The 17,500-nt window shown below is 40.3% G+C and overlaps 1 protein-coding gene across 1 annotated transcript in view; it reads right to left on the reverse strand.

Annotated features, from left to right (window-relative positions):
• LOC138981133 (uncharacterized) overlaps positions 1-17,500 on the reverse strand; it is a 64,900-nt gene that overhangs the window by 27,620 nt on the left and 19,780 nt on the right. The window contains exon 2 of the mRNA XM_070353975.1: positions 499-648. Coding sequence (XP_070210076.1) covers positions 499-648 — 150 coding nt within the window. The remainder of the gene's footprint in view (positions 1-498; positions 649-17,500) is intronic.

Here is a 17,500-nt window from a genome sequence, read left to right on the forward strand (position 1 = left end):
ATTATTTATATGTTTTTGGAATCAGAAAATGATGGAGAATAAGATGAACGTAAATTTGGATCGTTTTATAAATTTTTATTTTTTTTTACAATTTTCAGATTTTTAATGACCAAAGTCATCAATTAATGTTTAAGCCACCAAGCTGAAATGCAATACCGAAGTCCGGGCTTTGTCGAAGATTACTTGACCAAAATTTCAACCAATTTGGTTAAAAAATGAGGGCGTGACAGTGCCGCCTCAACTTTCACGAAAAGCCGGATATGACGTCATCAAAGACATTTATCAAAAAAATGAAAAAAACGTCTGAGGATATCATACCCAGGAACTCTCATGTCAAATTTCATAAAGATCGGTCCAGTAGTTTAGTCTGAATCGCTCTACACACACACACACACAGACACACAGACACACAGACATACATACACCACGACCCTCGTCTCGATTCCCCCCTCTACGTTAAAACATTTAGTCAAAACTTAACTAAATGTAAAAACTGACCAGTGGTTGCAACAGTCGAGTCGGTAGAGGTGTTCTGAACGATGGCCGGTGTGGTGGTCCGCAGGATGTACAGTCTGGTTCCTGGCGAAGGCACGCGGCTCGGACTGCGAGACACGGTGGACGAGGAGTGACCACGGCATGTCCGTTTGCCTTTGGACATTATAAGAGCCGCGTTGTGAAAAAAAGAATTTTAACAAAATGTACAAAAGCCCAAGCGTGTATGTGGTAAGCAAGAAACAGGAAAGAGGATAAATGTAAATGATAGAGTATGCTTATAAACTTGTCCGCCACAAAAAATACTGTAACAATGTTTGTACCTCAACTATAAATCGCCTTTAAGGTCATAGAAAGTAAAATAACATGACATGGTTGTTATTTTTTACGTGAGGTTGACAAAGTGTTGCAATATGTTTTTGGCCAAGTTTCTTTCATTTGCAATTTCTTTTGGAAAACCTAACTCGAATGTGTAAAAAAATTTAAAAAAAAACAAAAATAACCAAAACTCTGCACCCATCCAGCACGCATATATGTGAATTTTGTACGATACGTTCTTGCATCACGTGTTACCGTAAGGATTCCGCGATGTCCTAACGTACAACATTTTACACATTTTAAAGGAGATCAAGAATTTTAACAAGATTTGAAGTAATAACCAGTGTGAACAGATCTGAGGTTTTTATAGCTTTCTTCACTTCACTGTGATAGACCTAAATGTAAATAGTTTCGAACACGGAGACTACCATGACAATAGAAATAGGCAACATTAATAAATTACGTTGAAGTGACATGAGAACTGAACAGCCAACCAACCATCAAAACGATTATGACAACTACATGTACTTACTAGTTTTCAGCTGATTTTTTATTTTTTTTGTTGTTTTGGTGCCACTCACACAAAATTAAAAAAATTAAAAACAAGGGTGGGGTCGAACCCTGCACCTGATAAAATGCAGCACGATACAGAAACCACTGGGCCACCAATCCCCCTCATCCGTGGTCAACAGTCTCGATGACCAGAACAGGGTTAATTCTCCTCTACATCGTTAAACAGGGAGAGAGAGAAGAAAGAAAGTTAGAGAAGTTCTACAAAGGAAAAAAGAAATCCAATCATTGTTTAACGTAAACTTTAAAAGGAAAATATTGACGTCATTCACGTTTGATCTTTTGAGGATTTCAGTATGCTTCTAGAAAGGTCATTAAATCAAAAGAGAACGGGAAAAGACGAAGACATGCAATCTGAGGAAAGAAAAAGAAAATCAGCATAAGAGAATCGGCAATAAACATAACACAGAATTATTAAAGCTTCTGACCAAAAAAAAAATGCCACAGAGAAAAGAAAATCAAAAGAAGAACACCCCGCGTCGGTGTGTCTAAAACACGCGGGGACACGCGGGGACACGCGGGGACACGCGGGGACACGCGGGGACACGCGGGGACACGCGGGGACACACGGGGACACACGGGGACGGTGAATTAGCAAGCCGGGACGTTATATAATAACATTCTGACTATCCTTTATGTATTTCTAAAAAAAAAAAAAAATTTTTTTTTTTTACTTAATATTTTTTTTTTTTTTTTTTTTTTTTTTTTTGGGTCAGAATGTTATAAAATAACGTCCCCGCGTGCTATTTAACCGTCCCCGCGTGCAGTAAAACTGTCCTCGCGTGTCCCCGCGTGTCCCCGCGTGTCCCCGCGTGTTTTAGACACTGTCTAAAACACGCGGGGACACGCGGGGACACGCGGGGACACGCGGGGACACACGGGGACACACGGGGACGGTGAATTAGCACGCCGGGACGTTATATAATAACATTCTGACTATCCTTTATGTATTTCTAAAAAAAAAAAAAATTTTTTTTTTTTACTTAATATTTTTTTTTTTTTTTTTTTTTTTTGGGTCAGAATGTTATAAAATAACGTCCCCGCGTGCTATTTAACCGTCCCCGCGTGCAGTAAAACTGTCCTCGCGTGTCCCCGCGTGTCCCCGCGTGTCCCCGCGTGTTTTAGACACTGTCTAAAACACGCGGGGACACGCGGGGACACGCGGGGACACGCGGGGACACGCGGGGACACGCGGGGACACACGGGGACACACGGGGACGGTGAATTAGCACGCCGGGACGTTATATAATAACATTCTGACTATCCTTTATGTATTTCTAAAAAAAAAAAAAATGTTTTTTTTTTACTTAATATTTTTTTTTTTTTTTTTTTTTTTTTTTTGGTCAGAATGTTATAAAATAACGTCCCCGCGTGCTATTTAACCGTCCCCGCGTGCAGTAAAACTGTCCTCGCGTGTCCCCGCGTGTCCCCGCGTGTCCCCGCGTGTCCCCGCGTGTCCCCGCGTGTTTTAGACACTGTCTAAAACACGCGGGGACACGCGGGGACACGCGGGGACACACGGGGACACACGGGGACGGTGAATTAGCACGCCGGGACGTTATATAATAACATTCTGACTATCCTTTATGTATTTCTAAAAAAAAAAAAATTTTTTTTTTTACTTAATATTTTTTTTTTTTTTTTTTTTTTTTTTTTTTTTTTGTCAGAATGTTATAAAATAACGTCCCCGCGTGCTATTTAACCGTCCCCGCGTGCAGTAAAACTGTCCTCGCGTGTCCCCGCGTGTCCCCGCGTGTCCCCGCGTGTTTTAGACACTGTCTAAAAGACGCGGGGACACGCGGGGACACGCGGGGACACGCGGGGACACACGGGGACACACGGGGACGGTGAATTAGCACGCCGGGACGTTATATAATAACATTCTGACTATCCTTTATGTATTTCTAAAAAAAAAAAAAAATTTTTTTTTACCTAATATTTTTTTTTTTTTTTTTTTTTTTTTGGTCAGAATGTTATAAAATAACGTCCCCGCGTGCTATTTAACCGTCCCCGCGTGCAGTAAAACTGTCCTCGCGTGTCCCCGCGTGTCCCCGCGTGTCCCCGCGTGTCCCCGCGTGTCCCCGCGTGTCCCCGCGTGTTTTAGACACTGTCTAAAACACGCGGGGACACGCGGGGACACGCGGGGACACGCGGGGACACACGGGGACACACGGGGACGGTGAATTAGCACGCCGGGACGTTATATAATAACATTCTGACTATCCTTTATGTATTTCTAAAAAAAAAAAAAATTTTTTTTTTTTACTTAATATTTTTTTTTTTTTTTTGGTCAGAATGTTATAAAATAACGTCCCCGCGTGCTATTTAACCGTCCCCGCGTGCAGTAAAACTGTCCTCGCGTGTCCCCGCGTGTCCCCGCGTGTCCCCGCGTGTCCCCGCGTGTTTTAGACACTGTTTAAAACACGCGGGGACACGCGGGGACACGCGGGGACACGCGGGGACACGCGGGGACACACGGGGACACACGGGGACGGTGAATTAGCACGCCGGGACGTTATATAATAACATTCTGACTATCCTTTATGTATTTCTAAAAAAAAAAAAAAAAAATTTTTTTTTTTACATAATATTTTTTTTTTTTTTTTTTTTTTTTTGGTCAGAATGTTATAAAATAACGTCCCCGCGTGCTATTTAACCGTCCCCGCGTGCAGTAAAACTGTCCTCGCGTGTCCCCGCGTGTCCCCGCGTGTCCCCGCGTGTCCCCGCGTGTCCCCGCGTGTTTTAGACACTGTCTAAAACACGCGGGGACACGCGGGGACACGCGGGGACACGCGGGGACACACGGGGACACACGGGGACGGTGAATTAGCACGCCGGGACGTTATATAATAACATTCTGACTATCCTTTATGTATTTCTAAAAAAAAAAAAATTTTTTTTTTTACTTAATATTTTTTTTTTTTTTTTTTTTTTTGTTGTGGTCAGAATGTTATAAAATAACGTCCCCGCGTGCTATTTAACCGTCGCCGCGTGCAGTAAAACTGTCCTCGCGTGTCCCCGCGTGTCCCCGCGTGTCCTCGCGTATCCCCGCGTGTTTTAGACACTGTCTAAAACACGCGGGGACACGCGGGGACACGCGGGGACACGCGGGGACACACGGGGACACACGGGGACGGTGAATTAGCACGCCGGGACGTTATATAATAACATTCTGACTATCCTTTATGTATTTCTAAAAAAAAAAAAAATTTTTTTTTTTACTTAATATTTTTTTTTTTTTTTTTTTTTTTTTGTTGTGGTCAGAATGTTATAAAATAACGTCCCCGCGTGCTATTTAACCGTCCCCGCGTGCAGTAAAACTGTCCTCGCGTGTCCCCGCGTGTCCCCGCGTGTCCTCGCGTATCCCCGCGTGTTTTAGACACTGTCTAAAACACGCGGGGACACGCGGGGACACGCGGGGACACGCGGGGACACACGGGGACACACGGGGACGGTGAATTAGCACGCCGGGACGTTATATAATAACATTCTGACTATCCTTTATGTATTTCTAAAAAAAAAAAAAAATTTTTTTTTTTACTTAATATTTTTTTATTTTTATTTTTTTGGTCAGAATGTTATAAAATAACGTCCCCGCGTGCTATTTAACCGTCCCCGCGTGCAGTAAAACTGTCCTCGCGTGTCCCCGCGTGTCCCCGCGTGTCCCCGCGTGTCCCCGCGTGTCCCCGCGTGTTTTAGACACTGTCTAAAACACGCGGGGACACGCGGGGACACGCGGGGACACGCGGGGACACACGGGGACACACGGGGACGGTGAATTAGCACGCCGGGACGTTATATAATAACATTCTGACTATCCTTTATGTATTTCTAAAAAAAAAAAAAAATGTTTTTTTACTTAATATTTTTTTTTTTTTTTTTTTTTTTTTTTTGTCAGAATGTTATAAAATAACGTCCCCGCGTGCTATTTAACCGTCCCCGCGTGCAGTAAAACTGTCCTCGCGTGTCCCCGCGTGTCCCCGCGTGTCCCCGCGTGTCCCCGCGTGTTTTAGACACTGTCTAAAAGACGCGGGGACACGCGGGGACACGCGGGGACACACGGGGACACACGGGGACGGTGAATTAGCACGCCGGGACGTTATATAATAACATTCTGACTATCCTTTATGTATTTCTAAAAAAAAAAAAAATCTTTTTTTTTACTTAATATTTTTTTTTTGTCTTTTTTTTTTTGTCAGAATGTTATAAAATAACGTCCCCGCGTGCTATTTAACCGTCCCCGCGTGCAGTAAAACTGTCCTCGCGTGTCCCCGCGTGTCCCCGCGTGTCCCCGCGTGTCCCCGCGTGTTTTAGACACTGTCTAAAACACGCGGGGACACGCGGGGACACGCGGGGACACGCGGGGACACACGGGGACACACGGGGACGGTGAATTAGCACGCCGGGACGTTATATAATAACATTCTGACTATCCTTTATGTATTTCTAAAAAAAAAAAAATTTTTTTTTTTTACTTAAGGCTGGAGCACACTTTGGAAAGTACGTTGGAGTAGCCTCCCTTCTACGTTGGAGTAGCCTCCCTTCCCGGATTTAGAACGCGTTTCGTGTCGTAACAGATTATCCACTTACTAGCCATATGCGTATGCAAAATAATGAAATAAACATTAGGAAATGGCAGACGTTTACAAATATCGACATTCTCTATCAGTGCAATAAAAAACAATCGTTAGAACTTGCATTTACGACATGTCGTGCGTGAGAACGTGTCAGTAAACAAGCACTTTTTGCCTTGCTGAAGAACCCCACGAGTCAAGCTAAAACAGACGACAAGTAATGGAAAGCAGTCTGCGGATAAACATAACAAACTACTGATGAAAAAGTGTGTTCATCCCTGCTCTTGATAAAAGACATCGGACTGATGACAACGTGGCAGCGTTCACGCGAAAAGATTTTTTTCCAGATTATCGCTTCTACATTTTATTGCACGTACTTGGGGCAGATCTGAATTTCTGAAAGATGACAAATCGGTCTTGTGTGCTGAGAACTCAACCACATGTTCTTTGCCGACAGAAATCACGATGGGACAAGATGTAGATTGTGTTGAAGAGATGTTTGCAGATTATCGCATCTACATTTTATTGCTCAGATCAATGCACGTAGTAGGGGTAGATCTGAATTTCGCAATGGAAGACGACAAATCCGTCTTGTGAGTTAAAAACCACACGTTCATTGGCGGCAGGATTGTGTTGAGGGGCTAATACTGACTGACTTTAGATGAAGAGTTCTTAGACTGCCTGGTTTTTGTAGAGAGGCATCATGATGATATCCTGGTTTTTTTTTTACGTTCTTGGTGACAACGCGCCAGAATCGCACGAAGATCGAACTCTCGAAGAAAACAAGTTTATCGCTGAACATCGGAAATGTGAAATGCTCTTCCTGTCTGACCAGTCTCCCCGTTAAATCCACAGGCTACATTATTTATCAGGTAACTTACCAAACCGGAGTGTGTGTGTGTGTGTGTGTGTGTGTGTGTGTGTGTGTGTGTGTGTGTGTGTGTGTGTACACCGGATTACCACCATCAACGCACCCTTTTGGACTTTTCTACTATGCCTGCTGTGACATTCACGAGGATTATTGTGATTCTTGGACAATCGTGTGCCTATGCTGGACTTGCAGGAAGACAAACGGTGCCGGAACGGTATACGTGCTGCCAAGTGTGCACGTCCAGAGCTCAGTGTGAACCGAGAGTGAGTGTGTCATTGTATGGAAGTTTTGCTTGATTGATTTATTCATGATTTAATTTGCTTTTTGGTTCAATAGTAAAATCTGTGTACGTTATACTTTGTATTTTGTGGTGTGATTCGCCCGTGTGCGAGACCCCCATCCCCGAACGCCTCTGTGGGTGGAATTGTATATATATATATACTTGTGTAACGTGAGTGTGTAGATGAGAATGTGAAAGTTGCTTTGGACCCAGATACACACAGCAGACACCAACGCAACAGCTAAGTTTCAGCCTGACAAAGAAATTCGAGTGACACAGCTAATGGCTGTACTTGTTATTTCTCTATTAAAACAAATGTTTCAAGATCTTTAGGCCAAAACAAATAAATTGTCTGTTTCTATTAACATGGCTAAAAAAAATAGGGTAGGTAGGTAGGTGTTTTTCACTTTTTGTTGTTGTTGTTGCCAGGATAGAATTCTTGAAAATAACTAAATGACACAAAGAGACAAGACTCGCTATAGATAGATTTATATAAAAAAAAAAATGTGACAAAGGATATAAAATGATTGTTTTACCTGGTCTGGAATCTTCAGTAGTAATTGCATAAAAAAAGTCTGATAATTATATCAATTATCATGTTAACTTTTTCTTAAAATGGGTGCGTTAAATCCTAGTCTGTTTGTTTTTAATGGACTAAGCAATCCTTGGACTGACAGAAAAGATGTATTTTAAAAATGTCCAGTTGCTTTTACTTATTTTTCTAATTGGAAGAGAATACAAATAATTAAATTATGCACTCTTTTCTGTTCAAATGGGTAGAGGGCGGGGGTAGTAAAAGGATCACAGTTCAAGATTTTGCGCGACAAGAGGTGTGTTTCTTTTATAAAGAGCAAAAACTCAACTTGGTATCTAACACTATTTCTGAACACTGTAACCACTTTAGCACTTTTTTTCTTTGTTTTTTCTGTCTTCCAAACTTCTAATTCAGCTTCAAAAATGATTAAAAAAAAGGGTTTTTTCTTCTGAAATCTACAGTTAAATCACTATTTTGGATATTCTATTTTGCTTCCCTATTTATCTTCTTAAGTTTTTGATCATCTGATTACCTTGCTTTTCTATTTGGAAGATAATATGCACTCTTTTCTGAAAAATGGGTAGGGGGTGGGGGTAGTAAAAGCATCACAGTATAAAATTTTGTGCGACAAGAGGTGTGTTTCTTTTAACTTTGATGAAGAGGGATAACTCAACTTGGTATCTAACACTAGTTCTGAACACTGTAACCACTTTAGCACTTTTAATTTATTTGTTCTGTCTTCCAAGCTTTAAATTCAGCTAATAAAATGAGTAAAACAGTGTGTGTTTTCTGAATTCACCAGTTAAATCACTCTGTTGGATGTTATTGTTTGCTTCCCTATTTCTGTTCTGAAGTTTTTGATCACCTGACTACCTTGCTTTTCTATTTGGAAGATAATATGCACTCTTTTCTGAAAAATGGGTAGGGGGTGGGGGTAGTAAAAGCATCACAGTTCAAGATTTTGCGCAACAAGATGTGTGTTTCTTTTAACTGTGATGAAGAGGGATAACTCAACTTGGTACCAAACACTATTTCTGAACACTGTAACCACTTTAGCACTTTAATTTTTTTTCTCTCTGTCTTCCAAGCTTTAAAATTTAGCTAATAAAATGAGTAAAAAAGTGGTGTTTTTTTCAGAATTCACCAGTTAAATCACTATGTTGGATGTTCTATTTTGCTTCCCTATTTCTGTTCTTCAGTTTTTGATCATCTGACTACCCTGCTTTTCTATTTGGTAGATAATATGCACTCTTTTCTGAAAAAATGGGTAGGGGGTGGGGGAAATAAAAGTATCACAGTTCAAGATTTTGGCCGACAAGAGGTGTATTTCTTTTAACAGTAGTAAAGAGGGATAACTCAACTTGTTATCTAACACTATTTCTGAACACTGTAATCACTTTAACACTTTTAATTTATGTTTGTTTGTGTTCCAAGTTTTAAATTAAGCTTCAAAAATGGGTAAAAAAATAGTTTTCTCATAATTCACAAGTTAAATCATTATGTTGGATGTTCTATTTTGCTTCCCTCTTTCTCTTCTTAAGTTTTTGATCATCTGACTACCCTGCTTTTCTATTTGGAAGATAATATGCACTCTTTTCTGAAAAATGGTAAGGGGGTGGGGGTAGTAAAAGCAACACAGTTCAAAATTTTGCGCGTTAAGAGGTTGTTGTTTTTAAAAATTGGTAAAGAGGGATAACTCAACTTGGTATCTAACACTATTTCTGAACACTGTAATCACTTTAACACTTTTAATTTATGTTTGTCTGTGTTCCAAGTTTCAAATTAAGCTTCAAAAATGGGTTAAAAAAATGTTTTTTTTAATAATTCACAAGTTAAATCATTATGTTGGATGTTCTATTTTGCTTCCCTCTTTCTCTTCTTTAAGTTTTTGATCATCTGACTACCCTGCTTTTCTATTTGAAAGATAATATGCACTCTTTTCTGAAAAATGGGTAGGGGGTGGGGGTAGTAAAAGCATCACAGTTCAAGATTTTGCGCGACAAGAGGTGTGTTTCTTTTTACTGTGATGAAGAGGGATAACTCAACTTGGTACCAAATACTATTTCTGAACACTGTAACCACTTTAGCACTTTCATTTTTTTTCTCTCTGTCTTCCAAGCTTTAAAATTCAGCTAATAAAATGAGTAAAAAAGTGGGTTTTTTTAGAATTCACAAGTAAAATCACTATGTTGGATGTTCTATTTTGCTTCCCTATTTCTGTTCTTCAGTTTTTGATCATCTGACTACCCTGCTTTTCTATTTGGTAGATAATATGCACTCTTTTCTGAAAAAATGGGTAGGGGGTGGGGGAAGTAAAAGTATCACAGTTCAAGATTTTGGCCGACAAGAGGTGTATTTCTTTTAACAGTGGTAAAGAGGGATAACTCAACTTGGTATCTAACACTATTTCTGAACACTGTAATCACTTTAACACTTTTAATTTATGTTTGTTTGTGTTCCAAGTTTTAAATTAAGCTTCAAAAATGGGTAAAAAAAAATAGTTTTCTCATAATTCACAAGTTAAATCATTATGTTGGATGTTCTATTTTGCTTCCCTCTTTCTCTTCTTAAGTTTTTGATCATCTGACTACCCTGCTTTTCTTTTTGGAAGATAATATGCACTCTTTTCTGACAAATGGGAAGGGGGTGGGGGTAGTAAAAGCATCACAGTTCAAAATTGTGCACGTTAAGAGGTGTATTTTGTTTTAATTGGTAAAGAGGGATAACTCAACTTGGTATCTAACACTATTTCTGAACACTGTAATCACTTTAACACTTTTAATTTATGTTTGTCTGTGTTCCAAGTTTCAAATTAAGCTTCAAAAATGGGTAAAAAAAATATTATTTTAATAATTCACAAGTTAAATCATTATGTTGGATGTTCTATTTTGCTTCCCTCTTTCTCTTCTTTAAGTTTTTGATCATCTGACTACCCTGCTTTTCTATTTGAAAGATAATATGCACTCTTTTCTGAAAAATGGGTAGGGGGTGGGGGTAGTAAAAGCATCACAGTTCAAGATTTTGCGCGACAGGAGGTGTTTTTTTTTATAACTGTGATGAAGAGGGATAACTCAACTTGGTATCAAACACTATTTCTGAACACTGTAACCACTTTAGCACTTTTAATTTTTTTTTTCTGTCTTCAGTTCCAAGCTTTAAATTAAGCTAATAAAATGAGTAAAAAAGTGGGGTTTTTTTAGAATTCACCAGTTAAATCACTATGTTGGATGTTCTATTTTGCTTCCCTATTTCTGTTCTGAATTTTTTGATCATCTGACTACCCTGCTTTTCTATTTGGTAGATAATAATTATGCACTCTTTTCTGAAAAAATGGGTAGGGGGTGGGGGAAGTAAAAGTATCACAATTCAAGATTTTGCGCGACAAGAGGTGTATTTCTTTTAACAGTGGTAAAGAGGGATAACTCAACTTGGTATCTAACACTATTTCTGAACACTGTAATCACTTTAACACTTTTAATATATGTTTGTCTGTGTTCCAAGTTTCAAATTAAGCTTCAAAAATGGGTAAAAAAAATAGTTTTCTCATAATTCACAAGTTAAATCATTATGTTGGATGTTCTATTTTGCTTCCCTCTTTCTCTTCTTAAGTTTTTGATCATCTGACTACCCTGCTTTTCTATTTGGAAGATAATATGCACTCTTTTCTGACAAATGGGAAGGGGGTGGGGGTAGTAAAAGCATCACAGTTCAAAATTTTGCGCGTTAAGAGGTGTATTTTTTTTTAAATTGGTAAAGAGGGATAACTCAACTTGGTATCTAACACTATTTCTGAACACTGTAATCACTTTAACACTTTTAATCAATGTTTGTTGGTGTTCCATGCTTCAAATTGAGCTTCAAAATGGATACAAAAGGATTATTTTCCGAATTCACAAGTAAAATCACTACGTTTAATGTTCTATTTTGCTTCCCTATTTATCTTCTTCAGTTTGTGATCATCTGATTGTTATTTTGTTTACATTTTCACAATACAATATTGCAACTTATTCAGTAGTGTTTGCGTGAAAAAATCTGATACCTATGCTTAAACTTCAGTCGTTATCTTAAAATTTTGCGCGTTAAGCCCTTTATATTTTGTATTTTCCTGATAAAGCAAACATTGAACTAACAGAAAAAGTAACTTTTAAAACTACCTAATCACTTTGAAATTGGGCCTCCAAAGTGTTCTCCAGCCTTAATATTTTTTTTTTTTTTTTTTGTCAGAATGTTATAAAATAACGTCCCCGCGTGCTATTTAACCGTCCCCGCGTGCAGTAAAACTGTCCTCGCGTGTCCCCGCGTGTCCCCGCGTGTCCCCGCGTGTCCCCGCGTGTTTTAGACACTGTCTAAAACACGCGGGGACACGCGGGGACACGCGGGGACACGCGGGGACACACGGGGACACACGGGGACGGTGAATTAGCACGCCGGGACGTTATATAATAACATTCTGACTATCCTTTATGTATTTCTAAAAAAAAAAAAAAATTTTTTTTTTACTTAATATTTTTTTTTTTTTTTTTTTGGGGGGGGGGTCAGAATGTTATAAAATAACGTCCCCGCGTGCTATTTAACCGTCCCCGCGTGCAGTAAAACTGTCCTCGCGTGTCCCCGCGTGTCCCCGCGTGTCCCCGCGTGTTTTAGACACTGTCTAAAACACGCGGGGACACGCGGGGACACGCGGGGACACGCGGGGACACTGTCTAAAACACGCGGGGACACGCGGGGACACGCGGGGACACGCGGGGACACACGGGGACGGTGAATTAGCACGCCGGGACGTTATATAATAACATTCTGACTATCCTTTATGTATTTCTAAAAAAAAAAAAATTTTTTTTTTTACTTAATATTCTTTTTTTTTTTTTTTTTTTTTGGTCAGAATGTTATAAAATAACGTCCCCGCGTGCTATTTAACCGTCCCCGCGTGCAGTTAAACTGTCCTCGCGTGTCCCCGCGTGTCCCCGCGTGTTTCAGACAGTGTCTAAAACACGCGGGGACACGCGGGGACACGCGGGGACACGCGGGGACACGCGGGGACACACGGGGACACACGGGGACGGTGAATTAGCACGCCGGGACGTTATATAATAACATTCTGACTTACCTTTATGTATTTAAAAAAAAAAAACTTTCAAAAAAACTTTTTTTTTTTTACTTAATATTTTTTTTTGTGGTCAGAATGTTATAAAATAACGTCCCCGTGGGCTATTTAACCGTCCCCGCGTGCAGTAAAACTGTCCTCGCGTGTCCCCGCGTGTCCCCGCGTGTTTTAGACACTGTCCCCGCGATGCAGTAATGGCCATCAATGTTGCCATCAATGTTTAAAGATCAGCTCGTTATTAAAGTGTTTCTTTGTATGTATATCTACTTAACATACAACTGGGTTGAAGTACCGTAAATGTAACGTTTTGTTTCGTCATAATTCAACGGGTGGTTTTTTTATTGATCATTAACGTGGTATGTTGGCAGTTTATTGATATGTTGATTTCATTCTGACGTAACGTTTGCGGATGTGTTTTCAAGTGTTCTGTGTATGTGTGTGTGTGCTCTCATCAGCAGCAGCTTCCCTCAAAAAGGGTTCTTGATGATTGCAAATTTTTACCTCAAAATGTATGTTTTTTGTTCATTTTGTTTTCATTTCTTGTGTAAAACAAAATTATCAAATACTCAAGCATCGTGTAGCTTCATCACAAATAAGTCAATCAAAACGTTTCGTTTGAGAACTGACAGTTTGCTTGGTCAGTGTTATTTGTGCGTGTGAATTATTGGGGCATTTGATTTACATATCTGAATATGTTGCATAGTATGCACAAGATGTATGACATTATCCGGGCTTCAGTGTGTGTGTGTGTGTGTGTGTGTGCGTGTGTGTGTGTGTGTGTGTGTGTGTGTGTGTGTGTGTGTGTGTGTGTGTGTGTGTGTGTGTCAGGTTTTCTTCTGAGATATTAGGGCTTATCAAATCGGAGATCGTTCATGCCGTAAACAGCCATTTCTGGCTGCAAGGGATCGTGTTAAAGACACACCGTTTAAGTCTGATGGATTATTATTATCCTGGTCTACTCACTGTCATTCTCCTACTCCGAACCTGACTGCCGTGATTTGATATCATCAAAGAATGACAGACACTATCGACAAAACCTCAAAACGTTATGTCACAGACAAGAGTGGCGAGAGAAAGAGAGAGAGAGAGAGAGAGGGAGAGAGAGAGAGAGAGATAGATGTCACTTTTAACAAAACATATACAAAGATAAAGAATTAGAGACAAAGAAAGAGAGACTGAGAGAGAGCAAGAGAGAGAGAGAGAGAGAGAGAGAGAGAGAGAGGGAGGGGGAAGAGAGAGTGTGTATGTATGTGTGTGTGCGTGTGTGTGTGTGTGTGTGTGTTCGTGTGTGTGTGTGTGTGTTTGTGACACTGGTAAACATCTTCCTATCATCACGTAACTTAGTTAGTGCGGAGAACAGACAGAGTTCAAAAACAAGACGATATTTTTTTTTTCGTAAAAGGAAGGAAGAAAGGCCATGCAACACACAAAGCCATGGGTGACATTCATCTAGGGTCCTTACGAAAAAGAGCAGCACAAACACATTTTCACTTCACACAATTTTTATTTTATTTGAACGGAATCGTACTATTGCAGCAGTCACAAAAAAAGAAACAAAAATGGATAAACACTGATTCTCAAACAATCAGTCAGACATCATACATATTATACACCTATATAAAGAATGTAACAAATGATTCAGTAATTTCAGACGATGATGGGGTAACGACAATGTATTCGAACGTAGTGGCTCACTTACATCAAACACATAAACAAAAAAGATCAGTAAGGTCGATACTGATTTTGAAGCATTCACTCACAGGCACAACAAAACATAGACTGTTACAAATACTTCATTAATTACAGACTGAATTGGTTAATGTTAATAAGACAATTGTTTCCGTTTTTATTAGCTACATCACAAAAAAACATGTAATCTGAGGTAAAAGTTCGCAATCATCAAGAACCTTTTTGAAGGGAAGCTGCTGCTGATGAGTGCACATACACATACACAGAACACTTAAAAACACATCCGCAATAGTTACGTCAGAAATAAATCAAAATACTGATAAACTGCCAACAAACCCACGTTAACGTTAAAAACAACCGTTGAATTATGACGAAACAAAACTTTACATGTCCGGTACTTCAACCCAGTTGTATGTTTAGTAGACTTACAAAGAAACACTTTAAAAATGAGCTGATCATTAAACATCGATGGCCATAACTGTATCGCCAACAGCATGCAAGTGTGACAATTTTGAAATAAGTTCACACACACACACACACACACACACACACACACACACACACACACACACACACACACACACACACACACACACACACACACACACACACACACACACACATATGAATCACGCACACAAATCACACACTCATATCATCCAAACACACACTCACACACACATAAACACCCCACTCCCTTACACCACACAAACACACACACACACACACACACACACACACACACATACACACACACACACACACGCGCGAGAAAAAAGGTCGAAATGAGTGGATGACGTCATTAACGTAAAAACATCGTGACGTCGTCTAATTGCGCGAACATACAGCAGTAGTCTCGGAAATTCTACCCCAACAAAGCGGCACTGGGTGGCGTTGAATCAAAAATCGAAGATCCCACCAATCACTGTATATTAGTTAGTAGGCCTATGTTCCCAATTTGTGGTGAACTTCCATCCAGTCTGAGCACAAGATTCCGTCTTTATCATGTATTATGGACATGGACATTTCTCAAGTCGATCTTATTATGCGTTCTTGGGATCTTAGACGAGGAACCAAATCGAACAAAAAAATCTGTAATGCTGCGTCGCCCAAAACAAATAACGGTTTTGGGTGTGACGAAAAAAAGAACAGAGCCGGAGCGCTATGTAATTTATAGGCAGTTCTTCCAAACCCATTTAAAAAATATGACACTACCAGCCTGTTTCCGCAGATTGAGCCAGAATGTTTTGTTTTGGCAAATCGACGTTGCAGTTCCGGAGCAAATGATCTACATTTCTTTGCGAATTTGCGTTCAAACGTGGTTTTTTTCTCTCCATAATATAGCAATGCACAGCTCGAAAATATGACCAAGAACAAATCTACGGTACTTCGAAGAAAGAAGAATAACAACATTATTGTCCAATACGACTTGCAATTTACCGTGTGCGCTGTACAATCTCCCTACCTTTAAAGCAGACATAAAGCAGACCTCTTCATTTTCTTCCAAGGGGGAAATCGTTGGTCATAAAGTCTTGCAGGACCCAAACATACCTCTGCACGCTCACTTTTCTTTTCATAATTATGTTGCTTCGCAAAAATAAAATGTCATTGGTTTTCTCAACTTGTTATCAGTCAAAATTACCGAAGAACACAGAACTGGGAAATGACACTGATTGAAATACGAAAGATCTTCGACGGAGACGAAAGTTATAAATGACATGTGGTCACACCTAACTCGAGAACTAAGCGTCGCTCAGAACCAGCGCCCTTCCATTACTAAGTTAAGGAGTTTAATGCACAGTCGGTACTCCCGGGCAAATTTGATTTCATTTGACAGACACATGCATATAATAGTCTCTGAAACAACCTTTCTAGGTACCCAAAAGGGGCAGCAGCTATACACAATTTTAAGGCAAAGTAGACGTATTATTTTGAAAAATGCACTTCAGAACAAAAACTTTGTTGCAAAAATGTCAATACCAGTTTAACCGCAGACAGCAGAGTAAATATTTCTGAGAGAACTATCAAGTAATTGAAAGTACCTGTAATGATATAGCTCATTTGCAGAAAGTGTGAGAGTTCAGTTCCGAAGTACACCCCCTAATTTTGTAAGTCAAACTTATTATGCCATGAAAGCATTTTAAGAGGCACTATTACAGGTAAGGGTCGAGGATAATACACCGGATGTCTAAAACAAAGGTCAGTGGTGTTCGCATACAGGCAGCAGTGACTCGGGACAGAGAATAGTTGCAAGCAACAAGTGCCGCCGACCACTTTCTTTCCTTCAAGCCGGAAAGGAGCGATATGAATAAATTAACAAGTGACCTTACGCTAGGCCTGCGCAGTGCAATGGGCTATGGTATCATATCACAGGTGCACGTTTGGTTGGATGGTTATCACCGAATCGCTGTCAATGACAGCAACGTAGACGGCGCATCGCATCACGTGTGCCTTCTACGAAATCGCTACTGGGATTGGTCTTAAGTAAATTCCACAGGTCCAATGAAAAGTACCGTACTCGTCGTCATACAGACTGGAGTGCCGCGACAATTGGGTGGAAGTAACTTGGGCGGTGCATCATATCAGGGTATTTTTATAAGGCACGGCCTTATCCTAATTCGCCAAGACGCGGGGTGGACTGACACGATATCCACATATCCAATGAAAACACGTGCAAGTACGAACAGCATTCGTCGAGTTGAAAACTGGAGTGCCGCGAAACAAGCGGGTGACGCTGAGTAGGTGCAGGTCTCGTGAAAGAGCCAATCAGACAGCGATACCAACAGTAGACAACGATTCTACTGTCGACCAATAACCAGTACGTAATGATATTACTTCTTATGTTAATGCTAACTAGGAATCTTCCTTATTCTGCTAGTAAGATTTAGTAAGTGTGTGTGTGTGTGTGTGTCTGTGTGTGTGTGTGTGTGTGTCTGTGTGTGTGTGTGTGTGTGTGTGTCTGTGTGTCTGTCTGTGTGTGTGTCTGTGTCTGTGTCTGTGTCTGTATGTGTGTTTGTACCGGCACGGTTGGCCTAGTGGTAAGGCGTCCGCCCCGTGATCGGGAGGT

The sequence above is a fragment of the Littorina saxatilis genome, linkage group LG1 (assembly GCF_037325665.1).
Source record: "Littorina saxatilis isolate snail1 linkage group LG1, US_GU_Lsax_2.0, whole genome shotgun sequence".
In the NCBI taxonomy this organism is placed as follows: Eukaryota; Metazoa; Mollusca; class Gastropoda; order Littorinimorpha; family Littorinidae; genus Littorina; species Littorina saxatilis.